Source organism: Salvia splendens, chromosome 4, assembly GCF_004379255.2.
Source record: "Salvia splendens isolate huo1 chromosome 4, SspV2, whole genome shotgun sequence".
Classification (NCBI taxonomy): Eukaryota; Viridiplantae; Streptophyta; class Magnoliopsida; order Lamiales; family Lamiaceae; genus Salvia; species Salvia splendens.
This window is the reverse complement of record NC_056035.1, coordinates 22,500,311-22,520,489: the sequence shown is the minus strand read 5'-3', so window position 1 is coordinate 22,520,489 and position 20,179 is coordinate 22,500,311. Positions and strand designations below refer to the sequence as shown.

At 39.1% G+C, this 20,179-nt stretch overlaps 1 protein-coding gene across 1 annotated transcript; it reads right to left on the bottom strand.

Annotated features, from left to right (window-relative positions):
- LOC121801209 (probable nucleolar protein 5-2) lies at window positions 1-3,244 on the bottom strand. The gene is made up of 8 exons (XM_042200661.1): window positions 3,073-3,244; window positions 2,947-2,988; window positions 2,513-2,692; window positions 2,270-2,434; window positions 1,697-1,897; window positions 862-1,359; window positions 643-777; window positions 1-560 (listed from the first exon to the last, which is right to left on the bottom strand). Exons 1-8 carry the CDS (start codon window positions 3,148-3,150, stop codon window positions 201-203), a joined length of 1,659 nt encoding a protein of 552 aa, XP_042056595.1. The 5' UTR covers window positions 3,151-3,244; the 3' UTR covers window positions 1-200.
- Window positions 3,245-20,179: the final 16,935 nt, after the last annotated feature.

Here is a 20,179-nt window from a genome sequence, read left to right as displayed (position 1 = left end):
TAAATTTAAGATTTCACTAACATAAATAAAATAAAATACAAAGTCACGTTTCAAAAGCATAATTATCCAATGCATTCTAGGAAATACAGCCATGATAGTTAACGAAGAAACATCTTACCAAGAAAGAGGCCTACTTACATGCACAACACCAAATCTAGACCCAAGGAACAAAAATGTTAGACCTGTTGCTCGTACATGCATCAGTCTTGGCTCTTCGTCTTCTTCTTTTTATCTTTCTTCTTAGCAGAAGTCTCGTCACAGCCATCCTCAGTTTCAGCATGTTTCCTCTTCTTTTTCTTCTTCTCACTGACGTCCGCATCACCATCTTTGTCTGCTTCTTCAGTGTGCTTTCTCTTTTTCTTCTTCTCCTTCTTAGCTGGCTCGGTTTCAACTTCTGCGTCATCAACTGCTCCTGGCGTGGCATCTTCAGGCTCAGCCCTCTTTTTCTTTTTCTTCTTTTTCTGCTCTTCTTCAACAACTTCAGGTTCTGCTTCTTCTTCGTCATCCTTGGAGAGTGATTCCGTGAGTGCAAGAACTGAATCAGCTGCCGGATTGTAAGTCTGCAAAATAAGAAACTTACTTTCAGATAATTACACTTAAAATCATCGAGGCCGCATTGTATTACTAGAATATGTTTCGGACCTTGGCAGGAGTGATCATCCCTCCGGATCCCTTCTTCCTGTCCTTGTCATAAAACTCGATATTTGGCTTTCCTTTCACCGAACCAGCAGAACGACTTAGTTCTTTTCCTTCTAAGCTCCTCAGCCGTGCTTCAAGCTACAAAAGGTAACAAATGAGTTTTAAAAAAACATACTGTGAAAACAAGATCCTCCTTCACATACTAAGAAAAGCAGGAAATACCTTGATTCTATTCTCCACGCCCATTGTGTTATCTGCGCCATCTCCGAGAGCATCACAGCGGATAGCCAAAGCAGCTTTTGCAGCGAGAGACCGTGATATTTTACCCTTGTGCTTAGGGGCAGCTTGACCGATCAGAGATGCATGATAGATAAGACCATACTTCGGAGTTGCATGCTTAGTTTTCAATGCTCTGAAGAGAGCCTTCTCCGCACCAAGTATCTGCACCGTACTTCCAGGCTGCTTAGACAGATTCACCAAGCTGCCTCCATGAGCAATTAACCGAGCACCAACAAGTTCGCCAACAAGTGCAGTTAAATTCGGGGCAATAGTGTTCATCCTGCTTTTTAGATAGTCGTACAGTTGAGCTCTGTACTCAGAAAGAGAGAGAACTTGGTTGCATAGATCCTTTATGTTCTCCAAATCCAGATCACTAACTTCAGTTCCCATGGAGATCACGGCTGCCTCCTTTAGTTCTGTCTCAACCTCCTCCGGAAGTATCTACAATATTTCATCATAATGAAAGTACTGGAATTAAATCTCCACCAGTTAAGTAAAAACTTTAAGAAATTTACAAGAAAGTCATTCTTCAAATAAATTGATTGAGGGCTTCGTACTATCAATGGGCAAAAGGGTCCAATTTTTAGATTAAAGACTTGCATGTATAAATGTCATGAATGAAGCTGCAGGCAATTAGTTATTGTTGGTCTCTTTAAAGATGAAAAATGGCATATAATAGAAGCAAAAGTTTAATCTCTATTTACAGATCTTTATTCATCAAATCCCATAACTAAGAGTTGAAAAGGGGTGGGAAAACAAGACGACACAAAATATCTACCTCAGAGAAATCAAGCTTGGCAGCATTGGAACGGTAGCCCATCAATTTCACAGACTTTGCATACAGGATGTTATCCTGCACGATCTTCGCAAGTTCGGGAAAATGCCATCCATACCACTCCCTGACCCTCATTGCATATGTATTCAACTCTTTGTCAAGGTCATCCAACAAGCTAATGGCTTGAATTACCATTGTATCAACCTATAGTATAAGTCATGAGTAATCATTGATAAGAAAACCAAAAATGTGCAAACATGAACCAGCTACATTGATACACCACAAAGATGGAGGCAGACAACAAAATAAAGAACAAAAATCACATATCAGAACTCTTTAATATTATATTTCCATTCACCTTTGCAAACATTGGCACAAAAGTTTTATAAGTATGCCTAGCATACAAGCATTTCCTTTGTCTTTCAGTTAAACACAAAAAACAACACAACCTATGATGTATTAATATTACGATTAAGACATTATAATTGAACTTGTTACACATCAATTACTAAGATGCACAGTTTACTCCAGGCCACATATGTTGAACCTCTTTGGTGACTAAATCATATAACTCACCTTATCAGGGCTGAACTTTAACTTATATCTGGATAGGCTGTGAGATAAACCTAGGCTCATGGGTGCCACGTCTTGTGCTGCTAGGCCAGATATCAGTTCAGTCAATTGACTTCTGACTCCTCTCATTAATTCCATAACCGAATTGTTATGGACGCATTCAATTTGCTGCAAGATTTAAAATAATCATATACACACACAAATTTGATATATAATCAAATCAATAATAAAGATATGCTAACTTACAAGCTTCTCTTTGATTGTGTTACCAAGCTTAGAATCAGCTACAGCTAGAATATCACCATCACAGTGGCTACGGAGGAATTTCCGGAGGCCTTTGCTGGGTTTACTCTCTATCAGTTGCGTAGCAGCAGACAATGCATCTGCGGTATTCTCAAATTTTGAGAATGCTCTCAGCTTGACAACCTAAATTTGACATGAAATCAATGGTTAATTAAGTCCATTGCTTTGACACATAAAAACACCATATCAACTATGAGAAGGAATCATACATTCAGCTTAAATTACGAATAATCAATTAGCAGAATAAAATGAACATACAATAGAACGCATGCCGAAAAATCAATAAATTTAACCATCTGAGAGAAACTAAACTAAATAGAATTTCATCACAAGTAGAAATTGGCAAAATTAGAAGAAAATAGCATTTGAGATTACACCTGTCTAGCGGAGTCAGGGGAGGCGAATTCTTTGCTCAAATCCTGCAACAGAAAAAAAAATGAGAAAAAAAAATTAACAAAGTGAAAACATGAAAACGAAAGGAAACGAAACTCCGACGAAATTACCTCGACTTTGGAAAGTTTTCCTTCATCGAGAACCTTGAAAAGAGCAAAGCCAGCCGGCGTTTCAAAGAGAAGCAACATATTAGCTTTGGTTGCAGCAGAACTCCGACGACACAAACTCCACCGCCGCAACCTCTAGGGTTTAAATTTGGCCGAGGGTTTAGGGAGACAGGCGACTGCCGCTATTATACTCAATATATATAGTTAGTGCGTATCATATTTACTGTATTTCGCATTTTACTGTACTCGGACACCTATTATTCTCTCTACCAATTTATTTTATGTTTTAACTACTAGAAAGATTTAAGATCAAATATATTAAAAAATATATATACATATTATATCAAATTTCGGGATATCTGTTAATAAAAATAAGAAAGGAAAAGTATATTTAACACTCTAGCGTGTAGCTATCATATTTATCTCTTCGTCATAAAACTTAATGTTCCAATGGAAGAGTATTTGAGGAGGTATTAGAACATCCCCAACCACGTCCCGGATACAGGTTCTAAGTCCCTTCTATGTCATCATTCTCCTCATTTTCTGCACCAAGCCACAACCCTACATGCCCCATTCAGGCCACAAACATCAATTTGCTATTCACAACTTCCAACTATTTTACTCTTAAAATTGAAAACGTTGACAATTATATTTTAAAAAATTTATTGTTCATACAAACCCTAGAAATTTTAAAAAATTTACAAAACCCTATAAATTAAAAATTACAAGTTTAAAAAATTCCAAAATTATAATTTCAAAAAATTGAAAACTTTGTACAATTAAATTTCAAAAAATTTATAGGAATAGTGTAGAAGGAATGAAAATGTTGTGGAGTTCAAATAGGTAATAAAAATTTAAAAATCAATTTTTAATTAAAAAAATGGGGTCGGGGTCGAGGTCCGGGTCCGGCCCGAGCGCCCACAACACCGGCCGGGCTGCAATGGGGCGCGGCCTAAGAGCATCCACAACCCCGACCTAGATTCAGGCCACAAGTCCCCCCCCACGTCATCACTCCCCTAAATTTTAGTCCTATGCTACAACTCCTCTAACCTTGCAGACCTCATCCATGCCCCAACTATTAAATTGTACTATTCACAACTCCAACTCATTTTACTTGTAAAAATTGAAAACATTGAGCATTTATAACATGAGAAATTCATTTTTAATTAAAAAATAATAAATTATAAAATAGAAATTAAAAAATTGATCAAAATAAGAAAATCAAAAATAAGAGCTCCACTTTCAAATTTCCAACATATAATTATAAATTTTACTATAAAATAAAATAAAAATGAAAACATAAAAGAAAGAAAGAAAAACAACTCTCTTCCATTGCTCATCTCCCTCTTCTTCCTCTCCTCTTTCCCTCTTCTTCCTCTTCCAAACTAAAAAAAATAGAAATTGAGGCTTGGGTCCAGCCCGAAGGGCCTCCAACGCCGGGCCGGGACGCACCGGATAAGGCCCCGTATCCTCCAACCCCGAGCCGGGCCGCAACGGGGAGCTTCCCCAGGCCTCAACTGCGGCACCAGGCGTGTCCTGGGCCGCTCCTCGCCATCCTCCATCGCGCCAGGCCGCAGGCCAGGACCCATACCCAGGTATGGTCTGATCCAGCCCGCGGCGTTAGTGATTCTCTAAGAGCATCCTTAACCCTGGCCCGGATTCAGGCCCCAAGTCCCCTCCACGTCATCATTCCCCTAAATTTGAGTCCCAGACCGCAACTGCTCTAACCCTGCAGGCCCCAACCCGGGCCACAACTAATAATTTGCACTATTCACAACTTCAACCTATTTTACTCGTAAATGCAATATGTTGAACAATTCAAATCGGGAAAATACATTGTTCAGTAGAAATTAAAATTACAAATGCTAGACAAAACAAATTAAAAATCATAGAAAATAAAAATACAAGTCATACATTTTTTTTTAAAAAGGATAAAACTACTACTTCTTCATTTGTGCGCGAAGGTAGGCGATCATCTCATGGTGCAACTCGAAATCGAACTCTAACATTGTCGAGGTATCCCTCGATGTCAACTCCGTCAGCTGGCTCATCCTCCAGGTAATACTCATCTCCGACATAGAGTCGGAGATCTTATCCAGAGACTGATTGGGCGGCGGTGGCGGCATAGCGGAGTAGCTCGCAGTTTCCTTCCCCTTCGCTTTCCTCTTTGTCGTCTTTGTTCCCACCGGACTGCTTTGAGTGCTAGGGGATGAGAAGAAGATGTCGTCGTCCGTCACGTTGAGGTTAATTGCCGGACCTTCTTCGCTCGAAGAGTAGTTTCCGGCGGTGGAAACTTTGGTTCTCTTCAGCGCCCCACTTGTCGTCGGTTCGGCCCCACCGATGTACTTCGGGCTCTTCTCAACAATCTTCCAAACGTCGAAGTACTTGAAGTGCTTCTTCCCGTCAGCGAAGAACTCCGCCTTGGCCTTCTCCACGAGGTCCATCTCACTGTGCCCGCTCGGCCACATCCGGATTACGTTGGTCCACTTGCCATTCCACTTGTTCATCTCCTTCTGGACCCGACTTCAATGCTTGCGCAGCTTCACGTAGCTACGCTCGAGTGACCCTCTAGGACGACCAACATTGTACTTCTCCGCAATCCGCTGCCAGAACACCTTGCCGCTCTGCTGGTTGCCGATGATAGGATCCTCGGAGACGTCGACGAAGTTCTTGGCCAGCCACAATGTCTCGTGCGGACTATACTTCTTCGGCCCCTCATCATCCGCAACCTTGCCCTTGCCCCTCCCTTCAGCGGGCTCCATATCACTGATCTCGTACTCATCAGTGCTAACTGACGATGTTATGTCGATATTGCTAGTCACCCCCAGACTAGGCGTCGTATGCGATGGGGGTGATGGCGGCACGTACCAATTGTTGGCGTTGACGAACTCGTTCATCGCTGTTAAACCACTCCATAGAAGCCAAAAATATGGCAATACAAGAGTATTGAAATGGGTAAAGTGCGGAAGAATGTTGGCAAAATATTCAGTATTTATAGACAAAAATTTTTTAAAAAAATAAATTTTTGAGGACTTGCGGCCCGGCCCGGAGAGCATCTAACGCTGGGCCGGGACGCGTTCGTTGCGGCCCGGGCACACTTAACGCCGGTCAGGTCGGACCCCGGCGTCCCCAGGCCGCAACTGCAGCCCCGGGACCGGCCTGTGCCGGAACTTTCTCCCCTCCAACGCCATGCACGGGCCGGGACTCGCTCATTGCAGCCCGGCCCCGCGCATTAAGGATGCTCTAATAGCTCGGAACGCCTTGTCGGGCCGCAACCGAGCTCAGCCTCATGCCCCTTCGGCGTCCCGAGTCGCTGCACAGACCCATCCCCAACTAGAACACAGTTTTATATACGTGCATAGTGGAGTGTGGCTTTAAACAATCTAGTACTTTTGGGTATGTACTTAACCTTATTGCCGGTGCTAGTGCACGAACAACTTTATGGGTGTGATTTTGGGATTAATATCAGTGGCAGATGATTTAATTTGCATTTGGGTTCGAAGTAAATACAGAGCCTTCTTTTAGTTTTTCTTGCAAGTGTGTGAAATAGGCAATGACTATGTGCCTTTTATAAGCATCTTCTAAGTTGTTAATCTTCAGCGATTTCTTATCTAATTCATTGGACACTTTAATTAACGACATCACAGAACCACCTCACCTTATACAAGTGATGTCCACAATGAATCTACTACAATAGTGTAATTCGAAGACAACAACTACAGCGACACAATAAATTACTTCCCTACTGGCCACCATCTGAACCACCTTCATAATAGCTACAAAAGATTATTATTTACATAGCTTTGACACACAACGTAACACCACACATAATAGACATAATTTTTACACACATAAATGGAGGAAGCAATCAAAATGGAAGGCCTTTTCCACACTTTGCATGTCAACACCCTTCATTCATGTGGCTAAATAACTGAAGGACTTCACCCAACCCAGCTTCTGGGAGCTCATGGGTGTTTAACAATATGTGGCCACCACTTAATCGGGGAGTTTGACCCGCACGAACTTATGAGGCGACTTCAAGGTTGAAGGCCCGGCCACAACGTGAGATGGTACAGGGGGTGGGGTTAGGTAGCATCCTTCTCTTCTCCTCCCGAGTTTGCAGCATCTCGTCCGACCATAAGCAGTGGACTTGCGATCCTAGGTCTCTGAAGTAGATCCCACCATCGGTAGTGGACTTGCGATCATTGGGCTCTGTGTCATCCTCGAACAACTTCCGGCCGACGTTTGGGCCAGGGAACACGGTCGGAGAGTTAACCTCATCTTCTCCTTCCACAAGTTCGGTGGTTATGATTTCATCCCGGATAAATCTTTTCGGTGTTGTCAGAGATGACGTCCACCTCCTTTTGTCCCTGGACCTTTAAGTCATCGAACCCAAACACACATGCGAGGAGTGCGTAAATGGGTTCTTCAACATATTATCCCGTGAATCATCCGGTGCCAGTACGCACCTCGGATGGGGAGGACAGCTTTGAATGTGTAGTACCGCTTCCACAAAAGGTTGACCCGATCCTTAAGCTCAAACTCGGAGAATTTGAAACCTTTTTTGTTCTGGATCCACTCCCGCGACCGTAAGTAGGAACCATGAAGGGAGACGAACTTCGACCAATGTGTCTCTCCCTTCAATATGATGAGGCAACACACCGTCACATGCCGGAGATCATTAGCCTTTGTAGAAGAAATCTGATTGTGGAGGGATGGTCATCTTTGTGTTACGGTGGTTGTGTATGTTGCTCAAGTTTGTGAAATTAGCAACGCAAATGATGTGTTTAAGTAGGAGGAACGTGATTAATATTGAATGACACTTATCCACCCATTCCTTCATTGCATCTTCACACCCTCTATTAATGGTAGCATCGCATCGCTTGCAGGCAAAACTCATTACAATTTCCACCCACTAATGGACTTTAATTCATGAGGAAAGAAGTCTTGATTTGGTATGGATTCACTTCAATCATACTTCAAATCAACTAACTAAATAAATGAGAGACTGGGATGTATGCATGTTGGAGATTTGAATGTTTAATACACTTTGCCATTTTTCTGTAAGCGGAGAAAATGAGGGGAACTGTCTTGATTCAACATTCTCAGAGCAAAACGGTAATCTTCGCTTTGTTTCTGGATCCGAAATTCAAGACAAGAAATGAAAAGTTTTGAATTAGGCGTATTCCACAGTGCGGGCCCATATTTATTCCTCGGGCTCGCAGCATTTAAATGTTGTAACTTGAACAGGCTCAGAATTGCACTCATATCTGATCATTTCACATAACTTGAACATGCCTTAGAGTTACTTTTAAAATTAAGAAAAAGGCGTGTAACCTCCATCCACGTTAGTTATGCAACCTCTTTCTCCATTACTCCACTCTCTCAACTCTCAAGTCTCCATTATGCATTCCATCGCTCCACTTCTCAAGTGTTTCAGCCATTTTAATCCCACCCTCTCCACGTTTAGTTCATGAAGCAGGTCTCCATCTCCAAGTCTTTTACAAATAGGACTCATCTCATTTGCCTAATTTACAGTCCAACAAAAAGTTGCAACATGAGGTATACAAAATTTATAGTGTTTGTTTCATGCATTAATTTCCCATGTGAAATTCGTATTGTTTGTTTTGTGCATTAATCGGTTCTTTTCGTTGTTGGGTTAGGCATGACTGAGCATCAAGGTTAAAAAATGGTTGTCGATGGTACTCAAAGGACACAAGGTATGAGATTATGTGTGAGACTCCATAAAAATTTATTATTCAATTGTAAAGTGGTCGTTCTTGATTTACTCATATAATGCATTGTTTAAAGAGATTGGGTATAATATTTGAAATTGGGTATTATACTATGTAAACAGAATCCTCTGGTGAGAGAGAAAGAGTTAGTGAGAGATACACAAGTTCATTCCATGAGAGCTATTATGTGTTTTTTCATTTGATTGAGGTAGATTAGCGAAAGAGTTTCTCAGTGTTGTGTTGTATTGTAATCTTCATTTCATTGAGAATATTTTACGTTTTCGGTCTTCATGGATGTAGGTTCCGCAAGTGGTAGTGATATAGGGCATAACAAGCCCAAGAGTGAAAAGACAAGACGTGGCTATACTTATTGTGAAGAAAAAGTCCTACTAGCTTTTTTGAAGGACATAATTGGGCAAGGATGGAATTCGGAAAATGATTTCAGAAACAGATACCTCTTCAAACTTGAAGATGCTATGAAACTGGACTTCCCTACCACTGATTGGTTATATGGCCAGCTCCTTACATGTATATGTATTTGGTTACAAACTGGGACGCGCGTAGAGAAAATAAGGGGAGGAGCTGGCCATATCGTCTCATGCATTTGACGTGTGTAGTATATAGGTGATGAATATTTTTTTATAGGAAGGAAGGGGAGTTTTATCAGGAAAAAAAAAGAAAAGGGGTTTTTCGACGAAAAAAAAAGAAGAGGGAGAGAATGAAAAATTAAAGCATAAACTTAAATTTCATTTTAGATTTAAGCGATGCAAAAGAAATATTTGTGGATAAGAAAAATGGGGAGCATGTGAATTCGACAGATAAAGGATTGCAGAATGAAAAGAGGAATTTGGAATTCAGTTAGATTGCCTATCATAATCTATGTATAAATTACGCTTTTAGTTTTTTAGTTTCATATATGTTATGTGATTATTTAGTTTTTTAGTTTCATATATGTTATGTGATTATTTGCTATGTATTTGACTAAAGTGAATAATTGGAATATGTTGTGAAAATAATATTAGTATGGCTTATTTGATATCTATGGTAGAATATGATATGAATATATGATTGGTGTAATGAATATATTTTATACGGTATAGGAATTATTTGATGGAATACGATATGGATATGCAATTGATAGAGTTGATATGTTTTATATATTATATTATTAAAATTACATGAATCATATGATTAAAGAGGATATGTGACGGTCTTGCCCTGGATCTGATATACAATGGCAATAGACCTAAGGGTCATATACAATGATAATAGACCTACGGGTCAAACAAAAGAGCAAAGAGGGACCTTCGTGGAAAGATCAATACAAAGAGCAAAGAATGGCCTTTGTGGAAAGGTCAATACAAAGAGGGATCTTCGTGGAAAGGTCAATACAAATAGCAAAGATGGGCCTTCGTGGAAAGGTCAATACAAAGAGGGGCGTTCGTGGAAAGATCAAATAAATAAAAGGGACCTACGGGTCGTATACAATGAAAATCCCGAGCAGATACCTGACTTGATCCGTCACATAATAATAAAAAGGAATACATAGGCATGTGCATACGGATATGAAATTATTTATGATATATGCATTGTATTGTGTATGATTATATACATTATTTTGTGAGTTGATGAAGATAGAGTAAAATAATAGCAAGAAAAAGCAGAGATTGTGTCGTTTCTATTTTATGATTTTTTTATGGAACAGAAAGAATATTTGTTTATTATAAATTTGTTACGTCAGAGAGGTTGAGGTATGACAATGAAAGCCTTATTTATGTTGCTTGGTAGCAAGGTTTATCTAGTGCTTGCGTTTTAGCTTGTGTTTTTTTTGTTAAGAAACACGATGTGTAGTTTATTTTGTTTAAATTTATGATTTTAGCATATGGTACTTTTAAATGTAGTTGTTTTTCTTAATGAATGTTATTTTCTTTATTAAGCTTCATTGTGCTAAAAAAACACAGTTTTTGTTTATTAAAATGTGTAGATAAAACTTGTGCTAAAAAAACACAGTTCTTGTTTATTAAAATATGTAGATAAAACTTGATGCATTGTAATTGCAAATGAGAAGATAAACATGAAAGAAAATAGAACAGAGATAAGTTTGTGAAGAATGGAGATATGGAGAGAGTGTCGAGTTGTTATTTCATTTTGATTGCATATGTAGTTTAGGATTTACGTGTGGCTAGGTATTTGTTAGGATTTAGTTAGAGGGAGAACGTAACAACAAGGCATCACTATCGGGGTTCAATTTGAGAATTGCGATTGTTTTTTTTGCAAATTTTTTATTTTTTTAAAAATAAACTCCTATAGAAAGAAGGCAATTACAACTAATGTCAAGAGGGCTCGAACTTGGCACCTCATACAATAATGTCTAAGCTTCTTGCCGCTAGAATAAAGGCTCACATACCCCTTTTTTTTGCCAATCTGCACATTCTTGTCGTGGAGTTGAGATCAGTTTTTTGTGAATAGTGGAACGGTGGAACGGATGAAGAGAAATAAAAACAAAGGATATTTGTGTAAAAAAATATGCTAATACGAGGGTATTTGTGTAAGAACATAGATTTGTCAGGTTTCAAACTTGATGGAGATAAATAATCAGACCATGGAGACCAAGCTATTGATTGTGATTCTATTTTTATGAGTGATTTATGGAATGAGTTGTTATCTCTAAGTGGCACGAAACAGCAGTTTACAGTGGCTTATCATCCTAGACAGATGACCAATCTAAGGTCACGAACTGAGCATTAGAAAAGTATTTTCGAGCCTTCACTTATGATCGCCCAAATAGGTGGTTTCTTCTCCTTCCGCGGGCCAAATTGGCTATTAACTGTAGCTTGAATGGTAGTCCCCGTTTCAAGCGCTCTATGGAAGGAACCTCCTAATTTATTCGCTACTTATACCTGCCTTCGCATAACTTGACCGTGGCAGACCTTTTGGAGGAGCACAAGTCAACATTGAAAGCTCTCAAGGATCGCATAGCCCAATCCCAGCAATCGATGGCCGAGTTGTTAGAAATTCTTGTATTCATCTAATGAGCGCAGCGTAAATTGCAAACAAGAATAACAGATCTAGATTCATAATCATATTGCAAGTTGAGCACGTAATACACAACGAAACTAAATCTTACTTGTTGTTGTGTTTTCTTCTACGATCGTGTCCTGCAAATTGAATCAACTACTATCGAAGTCCACGTGTATTCTGATCCGATGCGGGAACAATTCCTCGTTACAATCGTTCTATAGAGAAAGCTAGGAAATCTCATGTGAACGTAGCGCCGCTTTTCTCTCTTAGAGAATTAGGTTTTCTGTATCTTCTATTCTCTACAATAGAGCATATATATAATAGAATAAATGTAACATTGGACCAAGCCCAATAGAATTATTTCCTATTAATGTAATCTAGCCCATTAATCTTTCAATCTTCCACTTGGACTAGCATTAGATATAATACACAGCTCTAACATTGTACCCTTGAGCGGATCAAAATACACATATAGTGCGACCCTTTAGGCCTCATTATCGACGACGATCTAATCGAAGTCTGCACAAAACTCCTAGACTGCGTTGGCAGCGTAGCTCGATATATGAAGGACGTTTACGTGAATTCGGTAAACAAGCCTTTACACAAAGTTTATAGTAATATCCTTTCATTCACGAACCACCCGATTGATCCTAAGATTTGTCATGTGTCATCCAAATAGCTCAATTACTTTATCTCATCTTTATTAAATGACCCATTCGATCATATTCAATTACTTTAATTGAATATATCTTTGCATTGGCCAATGACTTAATGGTCAAGTAATATAGAGAATTTGAGTGTTCTCTCGAAATTCTAATCGAGTAATGAATCTCATTCTTGGCTCAACTACCATTTCCATTTGTCTTATGATATACCCAACACAAGTCTGTGTCTCAATCCTCCTTTGGGAGGCAAAGCGTTGGACAAGATCAAAGCACACCACTCAACAAACAAAATGTGTAATGACCTCAGATCCAAGGACTATTACATACTTCATGTACTAATAAACTGTAGACACTTAACAAAACAGTTTAATAGTAGGGTATACCAATACTCTCCAAAGTATACCATGTGTCCATCACGAGTATCTAATATCTCATAGTTGTGAGAACAACTACATTCTCGAAGAATGTGATGCAAACCCCATGCTAACCTATAACATATTATCAATATCCCATTCTTGATGATCATTGGTTAGGGCTATTTTAGAATTATACTATATCATTAATGTCTCACACCATTAACGACAGCCATAATTCAAGGGAACAAATATTTAGAATAAATACAAACATTTTAAACAATTATTCCAATAAGTGCACAAAACCCATTGAAAATTAAAATTTTCATATAATGTGATCAAGTAATATTGTCTCAACACAAAATGTTTCTAAGACATATAAAACTGTAACTCTCTCTGACTTAAAGCCATCTACCAACATTCTTAACACCTAAGCTCTCAAAGTGCTTGTTATGTTTTGCTATACATAACGGTTTGGTGAAAGGATCAGTCAAATTATCATCAGTGGGTACTCTTTCTAATTTTATGTCGCCTCTTTCAATTAGTTCTCTGATCAGATGATATCTTCTGGGAACATGCTTGTTCCTGTTCGTAGCTCTGGGTTCTTTTGCTTGCGCAACAGTACCAGTGTTGTCATAATACAAAGGTATTGCACTATTGGCACTCGGAATGACACCCAGTTCTTTAACGAACTCTAACAAAGAAACAACTTCTTTGGCAGCTTCAGATGCAGCAATATACTCGGCTTTGGTGGTGGAATCGGCAGTTGTACCTTGTTTGGAACTATTCCAACTCATTGGTCCACCATTGAGGACAAAAACATATCCAGACTGAGACTTATAGTCGTCATGGTCTGTTTGGAAACTAGCATCAGTGTACCCAGTAACTAAGGTACTTAAGAATTGTCTTAACATTTTTTCAATGTTCCTCACCGGGATTTTGCTGAAATCTGCCTGTCATGCTAAGCGCATAGGCCACATCTGGCCTAGTAGAAATCATGGCATACATAATAGATCCTATAGCCGAAGCATACGGGATCCTTTTCATGCTGTCTCTTTCTTTGTCATTAGAAGGACAATCCTTCTTTGACAATACAATGCCATGTCCCATAGGAAGAAAACCTTTCTTAGAATTCTCCATTGAGAAGCGTCTTAGCAACTTGTCTATGTAAGTGGATTGTGATAATCCTAACATCCTATTTGGTCTATCTCGATAGATCTTAATTCCAAGGATGTAGGAAGCATCACCCAGATCCTTCATCATAAAGGAACTAGACAACCATTCTTTCACGGATTGCATCATGGAAAGATCGCTTCCCGTAATCAAGATGCCATCAACATATATGATAAGGAAGACAGCGTTACCATTCTCGCGTTTACTATAAACACATGGGTCCTCTTTGCTTCTGACAAAACCAAACGATTTGATTGTTCTGTCAAAACAAATATTCCAACTCCTCGAAGCTTGCTTAAGTCCATAGATGGACTTCTTTAGCTTGCACACTGCATTCGGCCTTTCTTTCGATACAAAACCTTCTGGTTGTGTCATATAGACATCGCCTTCTAATTCTCCATTAAGAAATGCGGTTTTGACATCCATTTGCCAAATATCAAAGTTGTAATATGCAGCTATTGCAAGTAATATCCTAATGGACTTGATCTTAGCAACTAGCTAAAAGGTTTCATCATAGTCAATGCCTTCTCGCTGACTATAACCCTTTGCCACTAACCTAGCCTTGTAGGTTTGTACTTTGCCATCTGCATCTCTCTTCTTTTTGAAGATCCATTTGCAACCTATGGGGTAAACCCCATCTGGCAAGTCAACTAGTTCCCAGACTAAGTTGAAGTACATCGAGTCCATTTCAGATATCAAGGCTTCAAGCCACTTCTCTCGATCGGTGTCTGACACCGCCTCGGTATAGGTCTTAGGCTCATCATCATCTAAATCAACTTCATCATCTTGGTTCTCAACCATTAGATTCAGCCTCTTAGGTGCACGACGAATCCTTCTAGGCCTATTGAGTTGGTTTTGCTCTGGTTCAAGTTGTTCATTCTGTATGTGAGAAGGTTCGGGAATATCACTATGATCTTCTTGAGGTAGAGGTGATGCAACTATTGTATCATCTTGCCTTTGATGCATCTCATTGTCTTGAGGTGGTCCTTCGAGAATTTCTCTAAGGTCCTCTCTAAGAGTAATTTCCCCTCCCAATAGATCATCAAAAACTCCCACTGAGTTATTGTCCAATCCAGTGGATAAAATCTCATCCTCATTGTTAACTTGTGGTTCTTGAATTTCTTCAAGATCTACTGTATTTTGACCTTGTTCCTTGCAGACATATCTGTCTTCAAGGAACGTCACATTCCTTGATGTTATCACCTTGTGATTTTCAGGACAGTAGAAATCGTACCCTTTAGTTTCTTTAGGATATCCCACAAAATAACATTTCTCACTTTTAGTTTTCAATTTATCAGTCATCATTTTCTTAACAAAAGCTGGACAACCCCAGGTCCGGATATGGTTAAGACTTGCTTTCTTGCCACACCATGACTCATATGGTGTTTTCTCGACTGATTTAGAAGGAACCCTATTTAAAATGTAAATAGCCGTTAGTAAATCATGACCCCAGAGAAATAAAGGAAGACTAGCTAAACTCATCATGGATCGAACCATATCTAATAATGTTCGGTTTCTCATTTCAGATGCTCCATTCATTTGTGGTGTACCAGGAGGTGTCCAGTCTGACTGAATTCCATGCGATTTCAAGTAATCAAGAAATTCTCGGCTCAAGTATTCCCCTCCTCGATCTGATCAAAGAGTTTTGATACTTTTTCCAAGTTGTTTCTCAACTTCACACTTAAACTCTTTAAATTTCTCAAAGGCCTCAGACTTGTGTTTCATAAGATACACATATCCATACCTTGTCAAATCATCAGTGAAAGTAATGAGGTACGAATAACCACCTTTTGCTTGAGTTGGAAACGGTCCGCACACATCTGTGTGGATCAACTCTAGCACATCATTAGCACGCACCCCTTTCCCAGAAAGTGGCTTATTAGTCATCTTTCCTTTGAGACAGAATTCACAAGCACCATATGATTCAAAATCAAATGAATTTAGATAGTCTAACTTTCTCAATCTCGCTATCCTTTTCTCATTGATATGACCAAGTCTACAATGCCAAAGATAAGTAGCATTATTCGTATTACATAGCTTAAGTCTTTATTTTACACATTGAGAATATTCCGCTTGCATTCAAGCATATATAATCCATTCTGTAAAGAGGCATTTCCATAAAACAATCCATTATTAGAAAACGAGCATCTGTTGTTTGCAAAATGGAAGGAAAAACCTTCGATGTCCAACATCGGAATGGAAATAATATTCTTTGAAATAACTGGAACAAAATAACAATTATGTAAATCTAGTCTATGTCTTGAGGGAAGATCTAATCTATAAGTTCCCACGCATTCGGCAGCAACTTTTGCTCCATTTCCAACACGTAGGTCTACTTCCTCAGGCCTCACTTTCCTGCTGTCAATTAACCTTGCACATTATTACAAATGTGTGAACCACAAGCGGTATCCAATACCTAGGATTGTGAGTTATTCATTGACATATTTATCTCAATGACAAACATAGCTGAGCTCCCACTCATTGCACCTTGTGCCTTGAGTTTTGGGCAGTCTCTCTGCCACTCCGTGAAATTTGACCTAGTCAGTTTGTTTGTTTCCATCATACACTCATAAGATAAGTTTGACATATTATCTGAACAGAAAATAAAACGAAAAGCAAATTAGAAAACATGCAAAGATCACATTCGCATCACTAATCAAACAAGGGTTTATTGTATTTATTAGCTCCCACTAATTTTGACATATATTATGCCCCCAAACATAAAATACGAATTTATATAAAATATAAATTTTAGTGGTCCAAGATCCAAGTCTATATTATTGCAGCCCCTGCTTTGGCTCATCACTACAATAATATCACAAGGTAGGCCTCCAAGCCAATTGCAACAACTATTTTGCAATTCTTGGTTTAATAATCCAATTAATATGCATCCATAAACTATTTAGGTCGCTTTGGCGTCACTAAACAATTTAAGCAAGTCAACCCCATCACACGATGCCAACCATGCATCTATGAATGAGCCTAGGCCTTGTAGATTTAGAGTAAACACTTTGGCGTAAAACTCGTGGTCGAAAAGGCTAGGAACATCAAACAATTATGATGGACGATGCGTTTGTTTCAAAACAAGACTTATATTTTATGGGGAATAATTTTGTGATACTAATTATCAATTTAATATCTAATATTAAAATCTTAAACAATTACTGGGCGCCGCCGCGCCGCCTACCTAGACATAGTATAACACGGACTACAAATACTGGGCGCTGCCTACCCAGACATAGTATAACACGGACTACACATATTGGGCGCCGCCTACCCAGACAATGAAACGGTCTCTAACTACTATAGTTAAATAAATAAGCATAAATCAAATAGCATGTTTATCACATAGGATATGAAATAATGCTTAACAAATAAAATCAAATTTTATTCTCTAATTAAATGTGGATTTAATTATATTAATTCTAAATTAATATAATTATACATATTTAATATTAATTCTAAATTAATATTGTGATGTGGAGTATATATTATCATTTCTAGATGATAACTATGTCCCAATTTGTTAATCTAATTAACGAAATTAATCCAATCTATATTAATTCTAAATTAATAAATTTGTACATCAAGTAATAACTCCAAATCATCATCAAGCACATATATTATTTATTATTCCAAAATAATAATATTAACAAATTCTAGCTCATTAATCCATTAATCCAATTAATAAATTTATCATCTAATATATATCAATTCCAAACTAATATAAATAAATATTTAATATTAATTCTAAAACAATATTAAAACACATTTACTATTATTATTCAAAATAATGATAGTAAATAATTTATTGGCTTGATTAATATTATTAATTCTAAATTAATAATGTGATTTACAGTGATCGAAATCACGATTCAGATCCGACCCGGATCTTCAAAACCCGCTAGGGTTCTCGAAAAATTCACCTCCATGGTTCTGCCTTCATGTTGTACATACAATTGAAATCAAATTTCAATTCATTGAATTCCAAATCCAAGTTTTGACCGCATTGAGATTACTTAATTGTTAAGCGTGTGAAACCATCGGCATTCGCATCTCACTCTTATAAATACATACCCCAAATTAGTCTTGAGTTTGCCAGTTTCAATACAGAGTACTAAAATTCCAAATACTCCCTAAAATCCCCATCAATGGCTGCGTACGCATCTCAAAGATCCAATGGACCAATTCTCGGATCCACATCCAATTCCGGCAGAATCAACCGCCACGCGCCACATTCCCCACCGCCAGCCCGCCGGATCTGCTGCCTGCTGGAGCACGTTGAGAAGGAGCTGCTGCGACTGCAGCGTTGCTGCTGTCCAGCCCTTCGCTCGCTGCTTTGGCTGCCCGGAAAGCAAACTGTCGCTGTCCAAGACTACGGCTGCTTCCCGGTGAAGACGAGACAAAGAATTTTGAAATCCAATTTCAGAATTTTGATTTCCAAAATCATCCACAAATTAATTAGGAAACAAAATTAATTATGAATCGAGCCCTGAGCTCTGATACCACTGTTAGGATCGTCGACTGCAACATTAGTTTGATATTGTCCGTTTTGGGTCAAGCCCGCACGGATTTGTTTTTGGGTCACTCCCAAAAGGCCTCAAACTAATTGGGGTTTGACAAGAATTATATACACCTTTCAACTTCCCTCAATTATCCGATGTGGGATAGGTTTGTAACCCAACAAACCTCCCCTCAAACTGAGACCACATCGGGAACGCAGTCGACACAAACATGGGTCGTTCCAGCCCTGGCCCCTGGGTCATCCTGGGCCCGACTCTAACCCAAGTCCTTCAGGGCCCGACCCTAACCGGGGCTCATCCAGGCACAACCCATAGCCACCTGGGCTCTGATACCACTTGTTAGGAATTCTTGTATTCATCTAATGAGCGCAGCGGAAATTGCAAACAAGAATAACAGATCTAGATTTATAATCATATTGCAAGTTGAGCACGTAATACACAACGAAACTAAATCTTACTTGTTGTTGTGTTTTCTTCTACGATTGTGTCCTGCAATTGAATCCACTACTATCGAGGTCCACGTGTATTCTGATCCGATGCAAGAACAATTCCTCTGTACAATCGTTCTATAGAGAAAGCTAGGAAATCTCTTGTGAACGTAGCGCCGCTTTTCTCTCTTAGAGAATTAGGTTTTCTGTATCTTCTATTCTCTACAATAGAGCATATATATAATAGAATAAATGTAACATTGGACCAAGCCCAATAGAATTATTTCATATTAATCTAATCTAGCCCATTAATCTTTCACGAGTTTGCTAATCTCCATCGACGCGATATTGAGTTCCAAGTGGGTGATTATGTCCTCCTCAAACTACAACCGTATAGTCAGCTTTCGGTCGGGAAGCCTCTTTCAAAAGGATAGGGAAGGTGGCGTATCGTCTACAAGCAAGATCCACAACGTCTTCCATGTTTCTCTTGTCAAGAATTATGTACCCTCCATTTTTGAGCCAACAATTCTGTCCAACACTTTTCATCGGAGCCATCCATTTGATATTCCGGCAAACGCTACAGCAGCTCGTACGGTCCTCGTCGATCGATTCCCACAAGAAAAGTGGCTTGTCAAACGGGCCTCGGATACAACAGTTGAACCAGCGCGGGAGTCCTAGGCATACTCCAATAACATTTTCCCAATGTCCACCTTGAGGACAAGGCGGTTGTTATGGAGGGGGAGTCGATAGGGGCTCACTACACACGAACCAACGAAAGCCATGCACTCGCTTGCCGTGCGCGTGGCCCCTTCTCCGGATGTCGATACAATAGCCCAACGGGTGATCAGCACCGCGGAAATAGTGAGCAGCCTAAGAAGGACTGGCCAAAGAGACGCACGACCAAGCCCGCGAGATACAAGGACTTCGTCTCGCATTGATATCTTTAGTTGTTTTCCTTAATTACATATTGTTTATTTATTTTCCTTAATAGTTGAACCATTAAAATATTAGAATAGATTGAGTCAAATATTCCCGGGTTTTCTTCATGATTTTTTCCCGAGTCGAATTTTCGGATAAAACAGCCGAAAATTTCTATAAATTATAGAAATCTCATAGATCGAGTCCTGAGAATTAAATTTGAGTAGTGAAATTATCTTTCTTCTGAAACCTAATAGCCGAAAATCCTACCCTCTTTTTAGGGTCGTTCTTCGC

What these genes read in the sequence shown, in the direction of transcription:
- LOC121801209 (XM_042200661.1), bottom strand. Translation starts at nt 3,150, where the DNA reads ATGTTGCTTCTCTTTGAAACGCCGGCTGGCTTTGCTCTTTTCAAGGTT. An exon ending in CCCCTGACTCCGCTAGACAG is followed by an intron (nt 2,693 to 2,946) that starts GTGTAATCTCAA and finishes TGTCAAATTTAG; the next exon opens with GTTGTCAAGCTGAGAGCATT. An exon ending in GCGTGGAGAATAGAATCAAG is followed by an intron (nt 778 to 861) that starts GTATTTCCTGCT and finishes TACCTTTTGTAG; the next exon opens with CTTGAAGCACGGCTGAGGAG.